Source organism: Rhea pennata, chromosome 7, assembly GCF_028389875.1.
Source record: "Rhea pennata isolate bPtePen1 chromosome 7, bPtePen1.pri, whole genome shotgun sequence".
NCBI lineage: Eukaryota > Metazoa > Chordata > Aves > Rheiformes > Rheidae > Rhea > Rhea pennata.
In genome coordinates, this window is record NC_084669.1 from 16,080,368 (window position 1) to 16,100,982 (window position 20,615).

Sequence of the window (20,615 nt, forward strand, 5' to 3'; positions counted from 1 at the left end):
GAGGGGCACGGAGAGCCATTGCCTTGTGAGCATCTCTACCTGGACTTTTGGCATGCCTTGGCCAGAGGAGGCGCCATCCAAACCAAATCTAACGCAACAAAAGCACTTTGAGCAGCATACCATGCATGCCCATGCAGCATTGCACAAAGATTTGTCTGTAAAACTCAACAAACTCAGAGTTCTGTGCAACCCTTTGCAGTGAAAAACGATCAATACAAACTAAGAACATGCACAGGAATAGGATCAAGGCACGGCTGCTGGCTTAAGTAGTCAATAGATCTTCCACATGTGCAAGGACACCAAGCTTAGGAGCAAAGCTAGAGAAAAAATACGGCTGTGGGAAGATTTCTGAGCTGTGGAAACCTGCATCCAAAGACTGAGGGGGTTCCACAATAAACTGAGCATTCACTCGAAACCAAACACAACAAAACAGACTAAATGATGAGGGAAATGCCAAAACTTTCCGAGCCACTGTCAGTCCTACCCGCCACACCCTCTGCTAGTGGAAATTCCCTGGACATTTCTAAGCCATTCACACATCCTTATCCAGCAAGAGCTTACTTCTGAAGAGGGAGGCACACATGCTGAGTTACATATGTAAGCGAAACCACACTAGGAAAGGCTGGCAAGCCTGCTTATTTACACCCCATGTCACTTCTCTGTCTGATATATTTCAGGCAAGAGGGAAGAGTTGTGCGTTTTCACACAGAGAATAGAGATCCCTTCAAACTATTCCCTTCTCAATCTCTTTTCTGGATCAAGCACAATCTTTTCAAAGGCATAATAGATTTGACAAATTTATACCCAATATCCCAGGAGAACGTTAAGGGTTTGGAACAGAAATGTTCATACTGGAAGTTAGACAGCAGTTTACTTTCCTGCTAATAATTTTCTTCTTGGATACAAAGGAACTTATTTTGTTTTGTTTTGCTGTTTGGAGCAGAGGGATGAGACACTGTTTTGATATTTATTCATAAACAGTACGGAAGCCCAGACCGAAGCGGTGGCCATTGCCAGTCCTCACAAAAGCACACGGGTGCAATCCCTGGGCGGGGGGAGAAGCAGCTCCGACATTTCAGTGGAAACGATTCAGCAAGCAGCTCCTCAGTTCGGCTGTCCCTCGTGGGAAGCTGCACGCAGCCTTTCAACTCGCAGCACCGCTTCGGCACAGCCGCTCCGCACCGGAGCGCTCTCCGCTGATCCTGCAGCAAAAGGCTTCAAAGCAGCCGTGCGGCGCAGTCTGCCTGCGTACTAAGATGAATTCCGTGTACGAAGCCTGGAAGTTTGTTCCTTCAACTCATCCAAGGGCTTGGCCCAGTGATCAAGCCCTGTTTCAGAAAGCAAATTCCTGGACTAAGTAAGTGTGATCAGCACATCGTGTAATCATGAAAAGCAAACTCCCAGCTGAGACATAGATCATCATTGCGCAGCATGAGCCTGTAAGTAACACAAATCATGCTCCAAATGCTCTGCTACCCAACTGCCCCTTCCGCACCAGACTGCTGCTGCCTGGCGGGGAAGCCCTAAGAGTCGAGCGTGTAGACAAGCAGCGCTGCGACACAGCAAGGCGAGCTGTGCTCCCCTGCGTGAGGGACTTGATCAATACCAGTCGTGTCTGGTGCTGCAAACCACTCCATGATGCAGACAGTTGCTTTTGCAGAAGTCTCCAAGTTAAACACGCCAACACAGAGACCCTCGGTGCACTTGTGAGAATAGCTTGTATATTAAAAACTACTGAGCTCTTTCATTTTCAGGTCTTCAGATGGGCTTTACGAGAGAAAGTATGGTCTGGAGTCGCCATATTCAAGACTTGCACTATGGCCAGTGATTCACAGTGCCGAGGAAAGGACCGCCAGCACCGCCGGGCAGAGACAACGGGGGTGCCTGGCTGCGTGCATGGAGCAGGGCAGAGGCCTGAACACACCACCCTGCTAAGCTCTAGGAAAGCAGCCTGAGCACCCAGCAATGGTCCCTGTGGAGTACCAGCTCAGCACACGTGAGCCCACCTGGGACCTGAGACCCCTGCTCCTGTGCCCAAGATTGGCAGATGGCTTGGGTGGTCTAATCCAGCATCAGGGCAAATGCACCCATTTGTTCTGGTAACCAGGAGCCTCACTGTGGATTTTGCTCCAAAGAATGCCTGTCTCCGAAAGGTGTCCTCTCCATGGCAGGAGAGAGCCCTGCCTGTCCCAGAAGTCCTTTCTGTCAATCCTGGCAGCCGCTGCTGTGCCTGCACGCCGCCTCACCTTCGTGACAGCACTTGCACACCCACCGCAGATGGCCGCAGCATGGTGGGGAAACTGAGCTCTGGCTGCAGTGTGTAAACTGGTGCATTGGGAAAAATGGGAGGAGAAAGTATATGTGAGGATTTTCATCAAAACAAGAAATCCTTTCCCTTCACCTTGTTCTTGTCACACATATGTTCCAGCTCAGAGCATGCTTTGCCTCTTCTGTATCACAGCACACCTTGTATTTCATGGCAGGTGGTGAGAGCAATAGTGTCCTTTGGCTCAGATGTCGCTGGGAAGATGGGACTACAAAAGGTCATCATTTACCAGGACACAAGGACCCTTCCTAAGTCTCTCTGTCAATGCATAGGAACCAGGGGGAAAATCAGGTATGAGCATCTCTCTGACAGCCCCAGTCTGGCCTGGATCTTGGATGTCTACTCTCCGTTTCTGTCCCCATCTGCTCCTGAGGCTCCATCTGCAGCTCAGGATAGCGGCTTCTCTACGGATGTACTAGACCCTTGCAAAGTGGGGTGGGGTTTGCCATTTACCATTGGACTAAGCCTCTGTTTCTCTGGGCTAAATCAGCTTAGCCTCAGGCGAGTGGTTGCAGGGAGACCACAATCCAGGGTGAAGAGAGAACCACACACACAGCAGGACTTTCAGGTTGCCCCACAGATCCGTCACACATGACTTTCTGCTTCCCTGTCCTCACCACCCTCGCCAACACCGAGGGCTGCCTGCCCTCCCGGCTAGATGGGAGATTTCTGTAGTTCAGAGAAAAGCTCTTGGTTCCTGCAATTTGACAGGCCAGGCATGCATGCAGCAATATTTTTAGCGCCTATCTCAATTATAGGGCGAGGTTAGCACATCCGCTCCTGCCGTATTTGTTAAAGCATCTCTAGAGGGAGGAGCAGAGTCTCTGTTACCTATTTAAACGCAGCACAAGGACAGAGGAAGCGGCTTGCAGAAGTCCCCCCCTTCCACACCCAGGCAGTGCATTAGCTCCACTCCAAACATTGTCTTATCGCTGCATAGCCATTTGTGTTGGAAAGTAGAAGGAAGGGTGAATACCTACTGTTGCCAGGTAACAGCATCCACCGTGCTGCCAGCCACTTTCATGAACCTACGGGAAACAGAGGAAGAAACCACATAAGCCCAGTGTTGTCACAGGTGTCCATACGCACAAGGGAAGGCCTAAAGCAACTGATGCCACAAGACAGCACAGACAGTCACCACGCTCATGGGCATTGTCAGAGCCTTTCTAACTAAACCTTCATATCCTTAAATGGAAAGCATAAATTGTAATTAATACAAGTGTTCATTGCAAGCACAGCTGAAAACAAGGGGGCGAAATCCAGCTCCCAGCAGAGGCTCTAAGCAGGTGGGGACAGTTCTCTGAGCACAACAACATTTCGGGGACAAGATCTTGGGGTAGGTACTTTGTTCTATGAAAACGACAGCTCGACTGTTAATACCGATCAAATAAAAAAGCTTAAATGCCCATTTGAAAAGGGGACATCATGTGTATTTAGGTGGTAGAATTCTTTCTTGCCTGGACCCGGAAAGGGATTGGAAGGATTCTTGGTGAAAAAGATACAGCAAAGCTTTTAGATACAAAGATGATACTTGTAGCTCAGGAAGCCTAGGAACATTAGGGAGTGGGAGAAAGCTGGACAAATATTGTGGCCTTGTTCTGCTGCCCCGTTGGCTGTTAGGAGATGGATGGGATTCTGACTGGGGTGGGCTTTTGGTCTGGCCCATTCTTAGGAATAGCCACAGCACTTCCATAACACAGTTAGTGAGTTGTGTATATGCATTAAGTCTTCTGGTAGCTAGTGACTCAACTGTCTGAAAGAAAATACACCTCCTCCAGAGGTCCATGTTTTGAGTTAGAATTGAAGGTACACAAGTGTATCTGCTTCCACCACTGATACCAGAAGCAAAGCAATTCTTATGCTTGGGCACTATGTGCAACCATCACAACTGCAGCCTCTGGCACAGGCTTGCTGACATCTAAGAGAGTCCCTCTATGGCTTCCTGACCCAGCAACTCAAACCACACTCTGGAAAACTCAAACTTACGCAAGGAAGTACAAACAGTTGCTATATCCTTACAGACACTTAGGATCACAGATATAAAACACATTGATACACAGCAACAGCACTGGCATGCTTTTTTTGGTCGGTAGCATAACATGCACAGTGTAGCTGATGTTGCATTTTAGATGTTATAAAGTATGTGTGTGACAGGAGCTATTGGTTTGATCAAGTGAACATGATGAGAAAGTAATCGATGCTGTACTGTCTCTGGCTACCCTTCAATGCACGGAGACCCTGGGAGGGCAACACTAATCACACGGTTGTCAGGACTCCACCGAGCGCTGCGTCAGGGCACAAGGGCAAGAGTGGCACTGATGGGAACGTGCCGCCCCAAAGGAGAAGAGCTGCAGCTCCTGCGACCTAGATCTTCCCCCAGATAGGAAAGTGACCAAGCATCTACAGATAGAGCTTGCTTTAAATCAGGAATATGGTCTTCCTCAAGGATAAAAGGAGAAGGACAGACATCCTTCCCAGACATCCCAGACCCCAGGCCCAGAGGAGAGGGTGCCTTGGCCCACCTCTCTGCTGTGGCCTGCAGCATCCTCCACCTGCAACACTGATGCTGCTGTAGGAACAAGAGGGAAGGTTTGTATGGAGAGGCAAAACCTTTTCTCAGACCAGCTAACGTGCTAGAGAAGAGCCGCATGCTTTCAGGCACACAAGCCTCTAATCAGGTCTAAAACAAGAGTCACAAACTTCAAGCTATATATAGCTTGGAAACAATCGTTATGATTTCAAATTAATGATGATGGTCAATTATAGACTGGGACAAAAGGGCAGTTGGACCCTGTGAAGCATAAGAGGACACTGGCAAAGGCAGAGGTAATAAATCCCTGAGGACAGAGAGGGAAGAGATGCAATTAGAAATAGAAAAACAATAATATGTTGTAAAAAACAGTAGCCTTGATGAATCTCCATGATTCTGATGCCCAGCAGTGCTATGAATTTCAGTTCCCAGACTCATCTTCCAAAAAAGCTTATGTCTCTCTTGAGGGTCAGGCCTGGGAGGCCCATGACAGAAGGGTGGTTTTATGAAAGGTCCTTCACCAGTTGCAGACTGCGAGAAGAGCAGCCCAGTCGGCCTTGCTGGAGGCAGCAAGGGAGGAGGGATTGGCACATGGGACACCCGAGGCTCTCCAGTGCATGCTGCCAGTGCCCAGACTGTTGAGTCAAGCCTTTTGGCCTTACCTGTGATGTGTCCCATAGCCCTGTGGTGGGCCTGAGCACTGTCTTGGGCGTTCCCTGTATGTTTCTCTGCACTGCAGCTCCCAGAAGGAGAGTGCAAATTCTACATGACTTGCACAATTTATCAGGCTCAAAGGTAAAAGTTGGTCTTGTAAACATTGCTATGGAGAGAGTACCTGGTGAGGCTGCTCTTCTACAAAACTAGATATGCAGAGACATCCCAAAGGGATCAAAAAACCTGACTCCCAGGTATAAAATACTCACTACATGGCCTACCTGCTAATGTGTAGCACACAAAGTGCAAGAGTAAACTAATGAACTCTTGAATTAAACTGCAATTATGAATACAGACTATATATTGCAACCAGGCTTGAAGATTACCCCAGCTTGCTTTCTAACCTCAGATACTTTATCTCTGCCTACAAAATAAGCACCTTGGACTTTTTTTAATCACCTCTTTAAGCTCCAACTTGGCACTCCTCACCTGCAATCCAAAACCATGAGAATACTGATCTAAGAAGAAGTTTTCTGACTCTCCTAGCTATTTCTACAGTGCCTACAGCACTGCTGAAAACACACTCAACTACCAAGTCCTTGAACACGGACTGAAGAGTAAGGCAAATCCTTGGCATAACTGCCAGCACCCTGGAGCAACAGCAGCAGTACACCTGTCTGTCTCACATCCTACACCTCTAGGAAGTTAATTGCCCCGTTGTTAAAAGGCTCCTGTGATTCTGTGGTTGAAGAACACAGGCATCGCTTGGGCAGTATTAAGTAAGCTGACAGCAATAAAGGAAAGCCCCTGGCTTGCTTCATTTTCTTCTATTGTTCCTGTAAGACTGAAATGAGTCAGGTCTGTTCATTTCCAAATTTTACCATAAAAGATCACTTTTAGCTCAAATTTTGATGTCTAGGCTTGTTTTTTTTTTCTTTTACCCTTTCTTAACTGAGATTTTTACAAAATAACGTTCAAAAGTTCCTAGCAAAACTGCAGGTTCAGCCTAGAGATGTGCCTGGAACATCCTAGAAAACATGGGTAATGGCCCCTACCGTCCAAAGGGAATCTGGATCAGTTCAGTGTCCAGTAAGTGGTACTATAAGAATAAGAGATAAAAGCGCAGGGCAGGTGGAAACCGCAGTGATGCACAGGCATTTAAATATCCTTAGCTCAGAAATACAGATGATTTTAATCCATTTATTCATGTAGCACCTGCACTGCTTGAACCACTAATTTTAAGGCCAGTGAAGATCAATACAGTCCTGCTGTCCAACCAGTGCTGGCACATTTTTATCTGGGATTTCCTGGACTGCATGGTATACACGCATGCAAGTGCAGCACAGGCAGAGTAAACCAGATGCTTCCGGGAAGAATCAGATCCCCTGCACATGTGCTGCACAGATGGTCCATGCTGGTGCAGTAAATCTGCCATTTTCCTATACATTGGCCTTACTCTGTGAGCACCAATCAATTATGCAGTGCATCTGCAGTAAATCCCACCCTACACGAGCAGCGGGACGAGCTCAGCCTGTGCTGTGCAGGCATTGTGTGCAAGCACTGTAGCACTGCCCTGGAATTCAGATGCATGGTCACCCCAAGAGTGTTCCCATTCAGCATCCCTGGCTGGATTTCCGTTTCTCTGAAATCCAGGCAAATTCAGAAGTCCTCAAATTTTGATGGAGCAGAATTTCCAGGTGGAAAACCAAAACACAGTTGCCCGAAGGAACAATAGCCCTGAGCAGTGACTTTGTGGTACTGAAGATCAGGCAAAGACCCCGAACTGAGATCTGTCCACCTCCTTGCCTTGTTGCTGCCTGTATGCCAGCACCCCATTGCCAACATTATTGCTTGTGGGGTCATGTCTTGAATTAGAACTGAGGACTGACTTTGCTTTTAAATAAGCTGCGAGAAAAATGTATTTTAAAGTTGGATCAGCCATCCAAAGCAGAACACAGCCCAGCCCAAAATAGCACCCCACAGGTCATGAGCTAGCTATGGAAGAGAGGGACAGGAGGGCTGGAACAACACAAAATGGTACTGTCACCAAAAACTCCACATGGTGAAACCATGGCCAAAAGGTGTCACTTGGTCATACCCCTCAAGAACATAACTTTCATTTGAGTGTGGGCACATCTCTGAAATAGATCTTTTATCCTGATTCCATGCTTGCCAGTCATGGAGCATCCAGTGTAACCTTAAGCAAATTGCTCACATGGTTAATTAGCCTCCAACTATGTTATTTCTCATCTGAATGTGTCTGGCTTCAGCTTCCAGCCACTGGAACTTCCTAGGCTCATTCCTGATACATTAAAGAGCCATCTGCATTTAGAAATCTCTTTCCCATGAAGGTAATTGCAGACTGTCATCCTTTAAATAATTTTTCTTTTTAAAGTGATCCTGTAACAAAAATGCAGCTGCATAAGAGAGACAAACCACCATCACGCAGGTTCCCAGATGCTTTAGCATTATCTAACTTTTGGGTGCCGGACTTCACAAACACGGGTTATTTCATCTGCTACTACCTGAAGTCTAATAAAGCAAGCTGCACCCCCAAGCCTGCAAGGCAGGAACACCACCAGGCAGGAACGTGGCACAGGGGTGGGATCATTAGAGCCAGTTAGCATACCTCTATCCTTTGAGCTAACAGTCACAGGTGGAAATAACTTTGCCTTGTGTTCGAAATGGCTGGTGAGAAAGACCAAGGCAAAGGCTGTGCCAGGGCTTTACTGCCAGAAGTCATGGTCTCTGCAAGGCTGGGGCCAGTGTCAGGTGCTGGAGGAGAGCATGCTCCTGTTTGCACCGACCGTTTTGACGTGCTGCCTTTCTAGTATAACACACAGAGTCAGCTCCCGTCAACACTGTGGCTCTGGGACAACTGGCAGAGCATAGCTCCCATCCATACAGCTACGTCCTCTTCTCCATCCTAAGGGCTGCCTAACTGGGGGAGTATAGCCCAAATTTCCACCCAATAAATTGAACAAACCAAGACTAGAAAGTGAGTGTGTTGACTATGATGGGGAAAAGCTCTTTAGTACAAAGTTTCTATAAGTACAATCAAATATCTGGAGCAACATTCTGAGACAGACACTAGACCCTACTCATCCCAGCTAATGCAAAATCTTTGACCTGTAATGGTGGATTTCAGACAAAGAATTCACTCTAGGGGAAGAGAGCCCAGTGGGGTCTATCTAGAAATCTGCTGCAATATTGCATTCTTTTTCTGCTCACAATTCCTTACTTCAGCCAACATAAACTATGCTAGGGCTGCACAAACCTTCTAGCAAAGCAGGCTTTATGCCTTGGACTGCACCACAACCCTAGCTTATTTTACACTGCATGAACCCATTCATACGGGCTGTGAAGCACATGTGTGATGCCACATGAAAATTAAACCTTCTCATCTTTAAAAGTAAGCACTCAGGAATCCAGTAGTGCACCAATCTTCTGTATATGTGACCTCCTTGCAAAGACTAATGATTTCATGCAATCAAATTGGTGCATAAATGTTGAATGATACTTCATTTCAGAAGACTTCGGAACCCACCTAGACTACAACATACCATCTTGCAGTGCTGGAAATGACTACAATAATGCATCTTACGAAAAAGAACCAGCTGCAAATACCTTCTGGCTTGTGTTTCCTCATGAAGGATGCTTTTGAGTCAATAGAGTTTGCAATGTAAACCAGCATCTTCTACAGTTTCTAGGACACATACTGAAATTACAGGTCCTCAAGGGATTATTAAAAAAAATATATACAGATGGACTAAGAAGGTGATACAGAGCTAGGCACCGATGTACTTGGAGAAATGAAGGAAGGTGGGAACCCTAGAAAAACAATTCATAGTATCTAAGAAGCGTACCTTTCTCCATTGATTGTAAAAGGTGCCTCCCTAAGGTCATCGCAACATAAACTCATAGTGCCTCCCCAAGGTAGTCTCAAGCAAGGTAACTGGAAATGTAAAGCTCTTAAGTGTCTCTGAATGGCTACCACAGTGATACTCTCATCATGCACCCTAACAGGGCAGGGGTGGATAGAACTGCTCTACCTCTCAGCCCCTTTAGAGAAATGAGTTTTCTTGTGTTATATTGGGACTGATGTTAAACTAATTGGCCTAGAAAAGCAGAAGCCATCCTGTTCTCTTTTGTGAACATCAGCACATGAGTGCTTTTCTGACTGAGAACTGGCTGGGCGTCCCAAGATAAGGCAAGGCAATCCCAGCCCTCCTGAAAGAAGCAAGTCTTCTGTCTTGCCTCCAACAAGGCAGGGAGACACAGTGCTTTCCTGGCTATCCACCCAGCTTTGGTGATCTGTACTCTAGAGACTCCAGAGGCTGCATTTGGACCATGATGTTGGATTACCATTGATTTTTCCCATCATCAGTTTATGCAGTCCATTTCTGAACACACGCCTCTGGCCTCCACAATATCCTATGACAATGACATTACAATGTAATCACATACCATGAGAAAAAGCTTCCGTCAGCTTGCTTGTATAATTCATTGATTCACTGAATAATTCATTAATCCAGACTACTTTCTGCACTGTGGGAGACCCACCATTCACAAGCTCATGGACCTTGATAATACTCCCTCTCAGCTGTCTCTTTTCTAAGATGAAAAGGCATAGTCTATTCAATCTTTTCCCATGTACAAGATATCACATACTTCTTGCACATCCTTGACTCCTCTCTCTGTAACTTTCCCAGTTCTATTATACCTCTTCTGAGACAAAATGATTAGGATTTTAGATAGTAATCAGGATGAAGGTACACCATGAACTTAAATAGTGGTATAATCTCTTTGGTCTGTTCTTTTACCTGTTTTGCTCTTCCTATACAGGTGACAGCGACTTTGGCATTCCAGCTATACAGAACAATTGTGTGACAATTATGTTAACCCTTTCCTCCTGAGAGATTGATAACTAGATCCTCTCTTTTTCCCTCAGATCCCTAAGCCTGCTTGCTGTATAAGCAACTACCAAATACTCTACCACACCTTTCACTTCTCATTCTAATATATTCATGAATGTATTTATTCACAGGTTCAATGCTACCTTAGTTTGAGTTTATGTTGCAACGACCTTTCTCCTTCTGTATCCTTAATGTCACTTGCCCTGTGGCTTGCCTTTTTTGCACAGTATTCTTGCTCTAGAGCTATTCACAGTGTCCCTGTACAGCCTGTGTCACTACCCTTGCTGTAGCCTTGCACAAGGATGAGTCTTCTGGGTTTGCTGATTCTGAGATATGCCTGTCTCTGTGGCATCACTTAGGTCAAAATACCGTGATGCCTAACCTGACTGATTTGTACTCAGATAGCCGCAGTCCTCTTTGCCTCTTAGTCAGGGAAGTTGCCATCCAGCTTGCCCTCACGACAGCACAGACCCAAGGCACAGACAGTCACCATAAAAATATTACAAAACACTCTCCCTCTCATGCCATCTTGATTTTGCTTTGGTCTCTGGCTGTGCTGGACTCTGAGTGTGCGGTCTGTGCTCTGTTTCACAAGCAATCAGCTATCATCTCCACCGACCACATACCTGGGCTTCGGTTTCTTACAATATACGGAGATCATCAGCCCAAGTGACAAGCTGCCTAGAGTTGTTGTGTGGATGCATGGAGCAGAGCCCAGGACAGGTTTAAACCTATCCTGAGCTGGGCTGCCCACAGATAATCTAGATATCGTCTCTAGGCTTGCTCTCGACCCTGCATCCTTCGCCTGCCATGTCCACGCTAGGCAGGAAGGGCTTCATCACAACTTACAAATGTGTATCCTCACCTTTATCAGTTTCTTTCAGAGCACCGTAGAATTACACCATCATCAAAAGGATCAAGATGCGATTCAGATAGGTGACTGGCTCCTCACAGACACCATGCACCAAGAGGAGGAGGCACTAAAATCCTTCAGTTAGCCTAGGCTAACATTAAGATGGAGTAGCCTGGATCCTCCTCCAGGCCTGGCCACTGCTGCAATGCACAAAGTCAGAAGGTGAATGAAGGCACGAAGCATCGAGGTTAGATGTTAGCCATGTCTAGCCCTACCACAAAGAGGGGATGCCAGAATCTTATGTCTTGTCAAAGGGGGTCTCTTGCATCCTAGCATCGTCTGCTGCTCCCACTCAGCCAGAGATGCTGTGACTCTGTGATCAGAGGGTGAACAAGCAGTGGTGAGAGCAGCAGCAAGAAAGAGCCAAGGAAGATGGAAAGAGAGAGGGCAGAGACAGAAAACCAGAGGAACAGCAGGTTTGGTGGCATGCACTAAATACCTACATTTCATTGAAACTCTGGCTATCATGCTTCATGATGGACTCAAGATGACTACAAGGGGAAATCAAAGCCAAGACAACAGAGGGGAGTCAGAGCATGAAGGTGGGTGCAGGAGAAGCCCTCTGAGGGCTTCTGGTAGAGCATAGTCTTCACAAAGACTTGAAGGGATGTCACAGACTTGACATATCCATCTACTGTTTGTTTCATGCTCATTGCTACGTGCCTCTGGTGCTTCACTGAAGCCAGGATTGCTGGTAAAGTAAATCTCTGGGAAGGAGCATTGGGAGTGAATGAGCAGATGGGATGCTGTGGCATCCAGGTATGTGCTGTGAGTCCCAGTAAGCCCACAGCTGCCCCCCAGCACTCAGGCCTGGCCCTGGCTCAGCTGGCTAAGTCAGGCATGAGGAGCTGAAGGAAAGGCTTTGACCCCCTGACTAGAAGACTCCTTCACTGCTCTGATCTGTGACTTCAACAGGGCCTAGGACCCAAAATGCCTGTAGAGCATCAACAACTGCCAGGCTAGCGTAGACACAAGTGCCTGCCAACCCTTATCCTCCTGGCACTGCAGCTCCAGCTGCAGCAGAGGTAACACCTTGACACCTGTTAGCGTCTCGTGACAAAAACTAGGCCATACCAGCCAAGGAAAAATAGATGATGAGAGTCTCCAGCCAAATCTTCCTAGGCATGTCAGCTTAAGTTTTGTACCAAAGGTTGTGAGTTTCCACGTGTGTTAGCATCTCTCCTTCCTAACTGCTTTCCCTCATGTTTCTTCTCTCTTACAGCACTGACCTTGTGATTCAGTGATGTATTAACATTTGTAGCTGATCCTTGATCGATTGTTCAAATCTATGTTAATTCTTCAAAATCCCACAATTTTCCCCCCAAGCAAATAATCCTGCACAGTTCTGGGATTCTTGTACCTGCAGACACAGTAGGTAGCTAACATGCTCTGCTCTCCAACAACTCCAGCTACATGAATAGTCTAATTAACACCTCATCAAACTTGACTGTTAGTTGTGTCTGGAGAAATTTCCTCTTGCACCTGCACATTCACAAAACACCATTTCTAGCCTCCCGCACAGCAGGCCACAGCCATTGGAGCAATGCTACATCTCCACGGAGTCCGTCCACACATCAACAGTAGCGGTTCTGGTCTGGTCTCCAGGACTGAGTGACACAACTTTGACATGATCTATGGCTGCTCTGAGCCATTTCACTGTGCAGGGCAATACAAGAGCCTGGGAGCATTAACTGTGCAGCTAAGGGTATGCAAAGCCCCTGATATGGTATTTCAGACAGGGCTGTCTGCAGATGGAGAACTGTGTCATGGTGAACAGAGAGCTGTGAGTGATCATAGAGCATGCTATAAATGATAGAGTCTCTACCACTGATCTCATCCTCCAACTTCAGGATTCCTCAGGCAGGTGTGACTATCCTGCCTTCAACATATCCTATCTCTACCACAAGGGTGTTACCAGAAAGTGCTTATGCTTCATCCAGACAGCTCCTGAGCAGCAGTGGGCTTGCTTGGAAGACTAGGGAGCTGGAGGAGGTCATTTTAAAGCTTTTCTGATGTTTTCAACTCTTTGGTGCAGGGACTGGATAGGATCCAGGTCAGCCTCTAACCCAACTTGAATCTCAGGTCTGCCTCAAGTTGTACCTAGCTGTCTACAGACCTCCCTCCCCTACGTTAGCCTCTGCCTAAGTCAGAATCTGCCTACACGGAGAAGGCAGAGATGTGCCAAAGCCCAAGAGGTGGCAGGAGGCTATTGTGTGCGTTTGTGTTTGCATTACACTCCACAGCCGTCATCCTACTACAAGCTCTACATAGACTACTCGAAGCGCACTAGCAACACAGATAGCAGGCTTGCTGTTAAGAGTGTTTTGCTAAATTCCTTCTACCCTCTGTTGTCTATTGACTTTGTGGGGCTCATCTAGGATCTCAGGAGGCATGTCTTGTCTGTGAAAGCCCCAGGCACTTCTAAGTGTCATCCCACTGACCAGTTTGGTGATGCTGCTGGAAAAAGGCAGACAAGCTCTCAGTAGCACTAGCTGAGAATACTGAAGAGGCCTCAGGGAGCTGCTGGGAATAAAGCTCATGCTGTAAAGTAGCTTAGGCACTATTTTATTTCATTGTCCTTTCCTGTCTCTGTTTCCAAATACTGTAAATGAATGTTTAACCCTTCGTCTTGATTTAATCAGACTTATTCCTCATCTTTACACCTTGCCTGGTAATAACATCATCTTTATGGGGAAAGAAAAACAGCTCATTTCTCAGAAGAACCTGCGGCCTATAAGGTCGTGGGAGCATGTGCCACTCACCACGAGCTATGAGCTCCAGGGCTTGGATTGCAGGTGTGTCTGGTGACACAAAGTGCCTCCAAAGGAGGGAGAAATCGCCTGCAGCACATGTGGGACAGCATTGCCTTGGCAGGCAATGATGGCTGTTAAGAAATAGTACAGAGCTTGGAGAACATGCAGGCTCAGTACAGCTCTCTCAAAACTACCTTCAAACTGGTATGGGAAAGCCCCCATCCTGTCTGCATGGCTATTCAAAGCCGTAGTTCTGATCTACTATCCCTTTCATTCAGAGTGGTATTTCTGTCATCCTTTCTGTCAGACTCCAGTCTCCAGTCTCACTTCAGGGGTCATTTATCAATCAAAGTGCAGCTTCAGAAATATGGAGCTACTGGACCACCCATGATCGTGATGATTCAACTCTTCCATCCTGTTCTCTGGGACCGGACTTTGACATGCAAAGGGCAAACGCAGAAGTAGGGCTTCCCTTTCTCTGAGAGCTTCTTGGCTCTCATCCCTGTTGTTTTCCTTACTCAGCCCGCTCCTCTGGCTTTAATAGATTTCCTGCTGATGAAGACTAATACAATGTTTTGTAACTCTACGCAAGCCACAGTCATCATACCTTACCAAACCCACACGCTGCAGCTAGTGATGTGCTCTTCACAGGGACTGCATGTGACATTGATGACGCAGATGACAGTCTTGGTGTCATCGTAGAGCTTGTTCCTCCCCCCGACACACACACACCTTTTGTCGGTGTGAGGGATCCTGGTGTTGCAGCTGGTTAAACCCACTTTATGGTCTCTTTATGCTGTTGCAACAGAGCTGAGAATCTGGCCCTTGCTCTCCCCCCGCCTCCCCAGGGACGGCATCAGTGTGCTGTTTATTGTTTCTGCCAGATCATTCATGCGGATGTTAATGAATGCTAGAACCAGCTTTGCTCCCAGCAGAGTCCCTTCCACACCTCCCCCTGCCCAGCCCTGTGCGCTGGAGTTTGTTTACAGTCCCGCAGGGAATTCTACCTCTGTTGGACAGTATTTGAGCCTGTACAGTCCAAATTCCTGTTGCCAGCAGGCTCCCCACACCTCACTTGTTCCTTTAGCTGTCCTGTGTCACCTCCAGGTGTCCCACTCCATCACTGTCGTGATCCCTTCTCCAGGCTCTTCTCTCTGGCCTCCCCAAACTCTAGACCTACCAATTCTCCTTCCCTTTAAGCATACAAAATGCAAACATCTTCCAGCATCTCTGTCGATTCCTACATACCATTTTCAGCTATGGGGCTGGACAAATAAACCAGAAAGCTAAAACCCAGAGAAACAGTATTGCCAACAGCAACCACAACTGGTTTTGATTCTGAGATGCCTTGGCTGGAGCAACATTACACCATTAAAAGGTAGTAAGTAACATCATGCTAGACAAAATTCCCTTGACAGACAGAAAGAGGAGAGAAAAGGGCATTTCCCAGACAGGTTATAAACTCTAGTAGTGAAAAATATTTAAATCTTTGTGCCATAAATGGATTTTTTTTTTCTATGTAGCTCTGTTGGAATCAATAGGAGCCATCGTTAGCAACAGTACTATGACAAGGTACCATACACTCTCTCCTCATCTGTAATGCTTGTCCCAACTAGGAGGGAGCGGAGTGCTTGGCCTGTAAAAGAAGGAGCTACGATCTCTCCTTCCACATAGGTAAGAAAGGCACGGGGAGAAGCACCACCAAATGGGAACACCAAAGCAGTTTGTCTGCACCCTCACAGCTCCCACTCCCAAGGGAATGAGTGTATCTGCTTTTTGCAGCTTCCTAGTTATTACCATCACTTTTTTGCCACAGTCTGAGAGGAACATCAGCACATGTTGCACTCTATTAACACATATGGAAAGAAAGTCTTCTCCCTATAAATCTCCTGCTTTAAGGCAACTGTATGGAGGGTGTTATAGCACAAAAACAAAGTATTCACCTCTACTTTCCCACTCTTCTCCCAGTAGACATGGGCCATTACCTTCCCTCCACCTTAAACTGTTGCCAATGATGAAGGACTCAGACACATCAGTGCTAGTATGTGGTGCCAGGACCCACCTCCTGGGCCCCTGAAGCCAACGGGCAAGCAAAAGCCTGCACCCAGATCACTGTGTTATCTTCATAGCCCAACAAGCTGGCCACCTCCCATCTGCCTATTGGGAAACTCTGGAAGTGCTTGGGGGAGTGTTAGCTGGCCCAGCTCAAAACCACACTAAGGACCTCTGCAAAAGTTTAGCAGCACAGATGATCATGTTCCCAAGCTCAGGCCCTGGTACTTAGTTGGCTGACCCACACAGAGCCTCACTTGCTGAGTGCCCATGGCAGAGATCAATGCTGAACAGCAAAGAGCCAGACAAAAATCAAGTCAGCCTTCTGGGGTAGACATCATTTTCAGGAGACATTTCTGTTCCCTCATTTTTTTCTCGATCAAAGTAACATCACTTACCCTTCCAGGAGAGCAATGACATTTTTTCTGGGCCTCCCAATGTTTGGCCCATAGAGGTTTGCTCTGGAATAAGTGCGGATAAGCTGCAGCAGGCTTCTCAGCTGGATGTAGTCCTTCCCCAGCTGACTACCATTCACCGAACGGCCAATCAGAGCTCGATAGTTATTGGGCTCTGGGAAAATAAAAATAGATAAGAAAGGCTTGCCAACTCAACTCCTCCATCCCCACTTCTGAAGAGAGGCACACAACTCATGTGCTGTGGCACTGCTTGAGCTCAGTAGTGAGCTGTCTGGCTGCTCGGCAGAGAAAAAAAGGGAGCTGTTGACAAGTGGATGAGCGCCATCATTCCCTCTCCATTGCCAGAATGGTGCTCCATCTGCAGAGCAGCACCTGAGCTGGGGCTGTGGTGGTGAGACAGCTCCTCCTCCCTTCACCTCTTTTGCTTTTTCCCAGGTGAGGAACCTGCACCTTGGCACCCTGCTCCTTTCTCCACAGGTTCCACCAAGTCCCCATTGCAGCTGCTGTCCATGCAGCTGCTGTCCAGCCTACTCCAGAACCAGCTGTGCCCAGCACCCAGGCAGGCAGAAGCATTGCCTGTGTTTAATAACAACCAATGAGACGCTCACCTGAAGTGCTGCCACACGCTAGGTAGGTCTTTAGAGACTGTGCTCCCTTCTAAAAGGGGCCTTTAAAACCCTCTGAATCTACACTGGCAGAATATCCTGGGATATGCAAATACTCTTTCCCAAAAGGGAATACCTTTCTACTAGAGTGAGTTACATTCCTGTGGCTCTTCAGTTCCCACACTCACCATTGCCCAGCTCCCAGGAGATGTTGTATTTCTTGCTGGCACTGTACTTCAGTAGACTGAGTGCATTGGAGCTGTTCCAGGAGTTATTGGGATTTCTGCGCAGAGCATTCAGTGCAAAGATCAAGTGAAGGCCAGAGCAGTCAGCAAAGTTATAGAGTTTGTCTAGAGACCTGGCTGGGAAGAAACAAAAAACAGCTTGTAATTCAAATGAAAGCAAGTTCCATGGAGGTTCAAAAGATCCTGTTCATCAGACTTCAGCTTCTGTGCAGGTTGAGCCAAGGTCAAATGCCATCCCTTCGACATCTGTAACCGCAGAAATGTGCCTGACCTTTGAAACTGGGATAGGATTCCAGGTGTGGGCTAAACTCCACTCCAGTCTGAAACTTGGATACACTCCACCACTGTGTCAGAGCTAGGGCAACATTACTATAGACGAGTGACTTTATAACATCTCTTTTCATCTGTTCCTGGCAAGGAAAGTTCAGCCATTGACGTGCTTATTCTACCCTGTGGCTCCTCCAGACTGAGTCTCTGCAGTGCTGTCTACCTGGGGCAGACTGGGGAGTAGAGAAGTAAATCTGCAGCAGTGCAGGAGGCACTTCTTGCCCTGGTGCCTGGTGAGCTGCAAGGAGCAAGGGGATAAATATGCCTCCCAACATATAAGCAAAGAAAGGAGAATACACTGATCTCCATGTCTGCAGTAGGCAGGCGTGCATGGCCACCTCTTCTGGCGTGCTGCGAGAACCTGCTCCCAGAGCCCCATGTGCAATAGTAACCAAAAAACAACAATAATCGAACAGAGCCTCCAAGGCATGCAGCACACACTCTGGTAACCCCTGTTTTTTTCTCCACAAAGAGAAGAACTTCCTGGAGCTAGGATTTATATCCAAGCTATGCAGCTCTGACTTGGGTACTGGTTTTCCATAAGAGCCTTGTCTTTCATTTATTTTGTCCGGCTTGTGAACTCTACAAAAGTGGTGTCAGAAGGCTGCACTGCTGTGGGGTGACGACACAAGTGCCTGCAGGAAGCTAGCAAGAATGTTCACGTGGTAGGGATGTCCCCCTGGGCCACTCCTTACGCTTGGGGAGGGCACAGGGCTCCCCACCTGGCAATGGCCCCCTGCTCAGCACGCCTGAGCTCTGCTACTGGGGTGGCCCTGCTGGGGCGGCGGGGTCTTTACTGGATTTGCACCCCATCCACTGACCAAAGGCTCCCCAAAGCACGACCATGGCAGTAGCAGGGCCATGGCCGGCATCTCCTTTGTGGGCTTCTGCTGCACTGGGGCCTTGCATGGACAGCAGGGCCCTGACTGGTGGCAGAAGTAGGGAACAAAGAAAGAGCTGATTCACTTGCTCAGCAAGGAGCAAAACTATCAAAAGATACTGCTAGGAGAGGCAAAATAGTTATTACTTTTTTTTTCTTCAGCCTTTCCTAAAAAATCAAAAGCAACCAAATGACTGACGAGGCTAATGCCAGTGTTAACAGGATAAGAGCTCATACTAAAGCGGGAGACGATTTGGTTCTAGGGTAGTCAGATAACCATGCTTTCAATCACCCGTGGCTGCTGAACTGCATGCCAGGACACTCAGCAAGCTTCCTGAAGCAGCCCTGGGGACACAACCACTTAACTCTGAGGAGACTTTGGGAGGTTCCAGAGGGCTGGAAAGGGCAGACCGAGCACTCGTCTTTCAAAAGAGGAGAAGGAGGTGATGAGGAATCACAGAGCAGGCAGACTAACTTTGGGTCCCAGGAGAATACTTGGACAAATAATCAGGCTGCTTGTCTGCACTTCCAAATATAAGGAGGTGATCAACAGCCACAGGAATGCGTCAAGAACAAGTGACACTGAAGCAATCTCATGACAGGAGAGCGGGGCTTGTGTGCAGCAAAATAGTTTAGGTCTTATACCTTGATGATTTTTAAGGCTTTTAGCTCAATTTCATGTGATGTTCTCTTTAGCAAGTAAGGGAACCATGATCTAGACTAAACTGCAGTAAAAATTATGCATGCTGAGAGCAGTTACTAGCAATTTACTGTTAAGCTGAAGGAACTGAGAGATCTGTGCAGCCTGCTCTTTTTTTTTTAAGGTGATAGTAAGACAGAGGACAGGAGAAAACTCAGAATGATATTGAAAACTGGAGAAACAGTCTGAAAAGGAAGATGTAATTTAAAAAGGAGAAGAACAAAGAGGTTATTACTCCAAAAATGGGAACGATCAATGTATGAAAACTGGACGAGAAACACTGGCCAACTTACAGTTTTGCAAAAGGGAAAAAGCACTCAGAGATGTTAACATCAGTGTCCTGGGAGAAGTAAACGTCACAGAGATACTTAGAGCCAGCAGGCCTATCTGTAAAGGCACAAGGTGATCTCTCTGCTGTGATTCAGAGGTAAATCTCCAGCCAGAAAGAAATGTCCAGTTTTAGGCAAAACCCCTCAAAAGACCCCATGCGACAGTTGTGGACTGCATAGAGCACTGTAAAACAAGACAGATGAGGGGAGACTGGAGAACCGGTGGTTTGGGCAGGAGAAGACAGAGGGAAAGGAGCCGGGGGACAAGCACACCTCCCGACACGCGAAGGCTTGCGGCAGAGAGAGGGGAACAGGCGGCGCGCTCTCCGCGCGCAAAGGTTTGCCCAGCAAAGGGACAGCGGGGAGCTCGGCTCGCTCCTCCGCACGCCTGCGGAGCCAGCTCTGAGAAGAGCAAAGCTGTTTTTAAAGCAGCATTTTAGGAGGGTTAATGAAACGTGTTAACTGAATAAGTTAACATTTAATGGAATACAGCAACGTCGCAAAAAGGAGAAGAAAGGAAAAAGGTGGAAAAGAAGTTCCTAATCCTTTTACAACCTTTCTCTAAACATTACTGGATGTTTCAGTGAAAAATATCTGAGTTAGATTAATCTAATGTATTCATCCCACTGGTTCAGGCACATTAGCTGTTTTTTCCGGGTGATTAGTGGATTAGAGACAGATACAGTTACTTAATACTCATTTACTTTAGACCTCCAGGCGAAAAGCTGTACTGGAAATGATAACCCTATAAAGAAGATAAGATAAATGCCTAAATGAAAACATGAAGCAAAAAAGTGCTACCTGCAGTTTCCCTGACATAAAATGAAACCTTTTGACTGGTGTAAAACAGTTCTAGTTCTTCAGTACTACAGCAGGGGATTTTGTTCATGTTTAGGATTCTCTGCAGTTGACTGGGAATTGATTTTCCATGCTTCTATCCGAGGAAAATAATCTGTCTGTTTATCCCAG

General features: G+C 47.0%; 1 protein-coding gene across 2 annotated transcripts in view; it reads right to left on the reverse strand.

The window, feature by feature from the left end:
• Positions 1-20,615, reverse strand: part of HPSE2 (heparanase 2 (inactive)) — a 126,314-nt gene that overhangs the window by 29,270 nt on the left and 76,429 nt on the right. Inside the window, exons 4-6 of one of the 2 annotated variants that reach the window (XM_062580009.1) lie at positions 17,354-17,527; positions 16,543-16,714; positions 3,307-3,354 (exon numbers count right to left, since the gene is read on the reverse strand). In XM_062580009.1, the coding sequence (XP_062435993.1) occupies positions 3,307-3,354; positions 16,543-16,714; positions 17,354-17,527 (394 nt within the window). The remainder of the gene's footprint in view (positions 1-3,306; positions 3,355-16,542; positions 16,715-17,353; positions 17,528-20,615) is intronic. The other variant, XM_062580010.1, reaches the window with a different exon arrangement.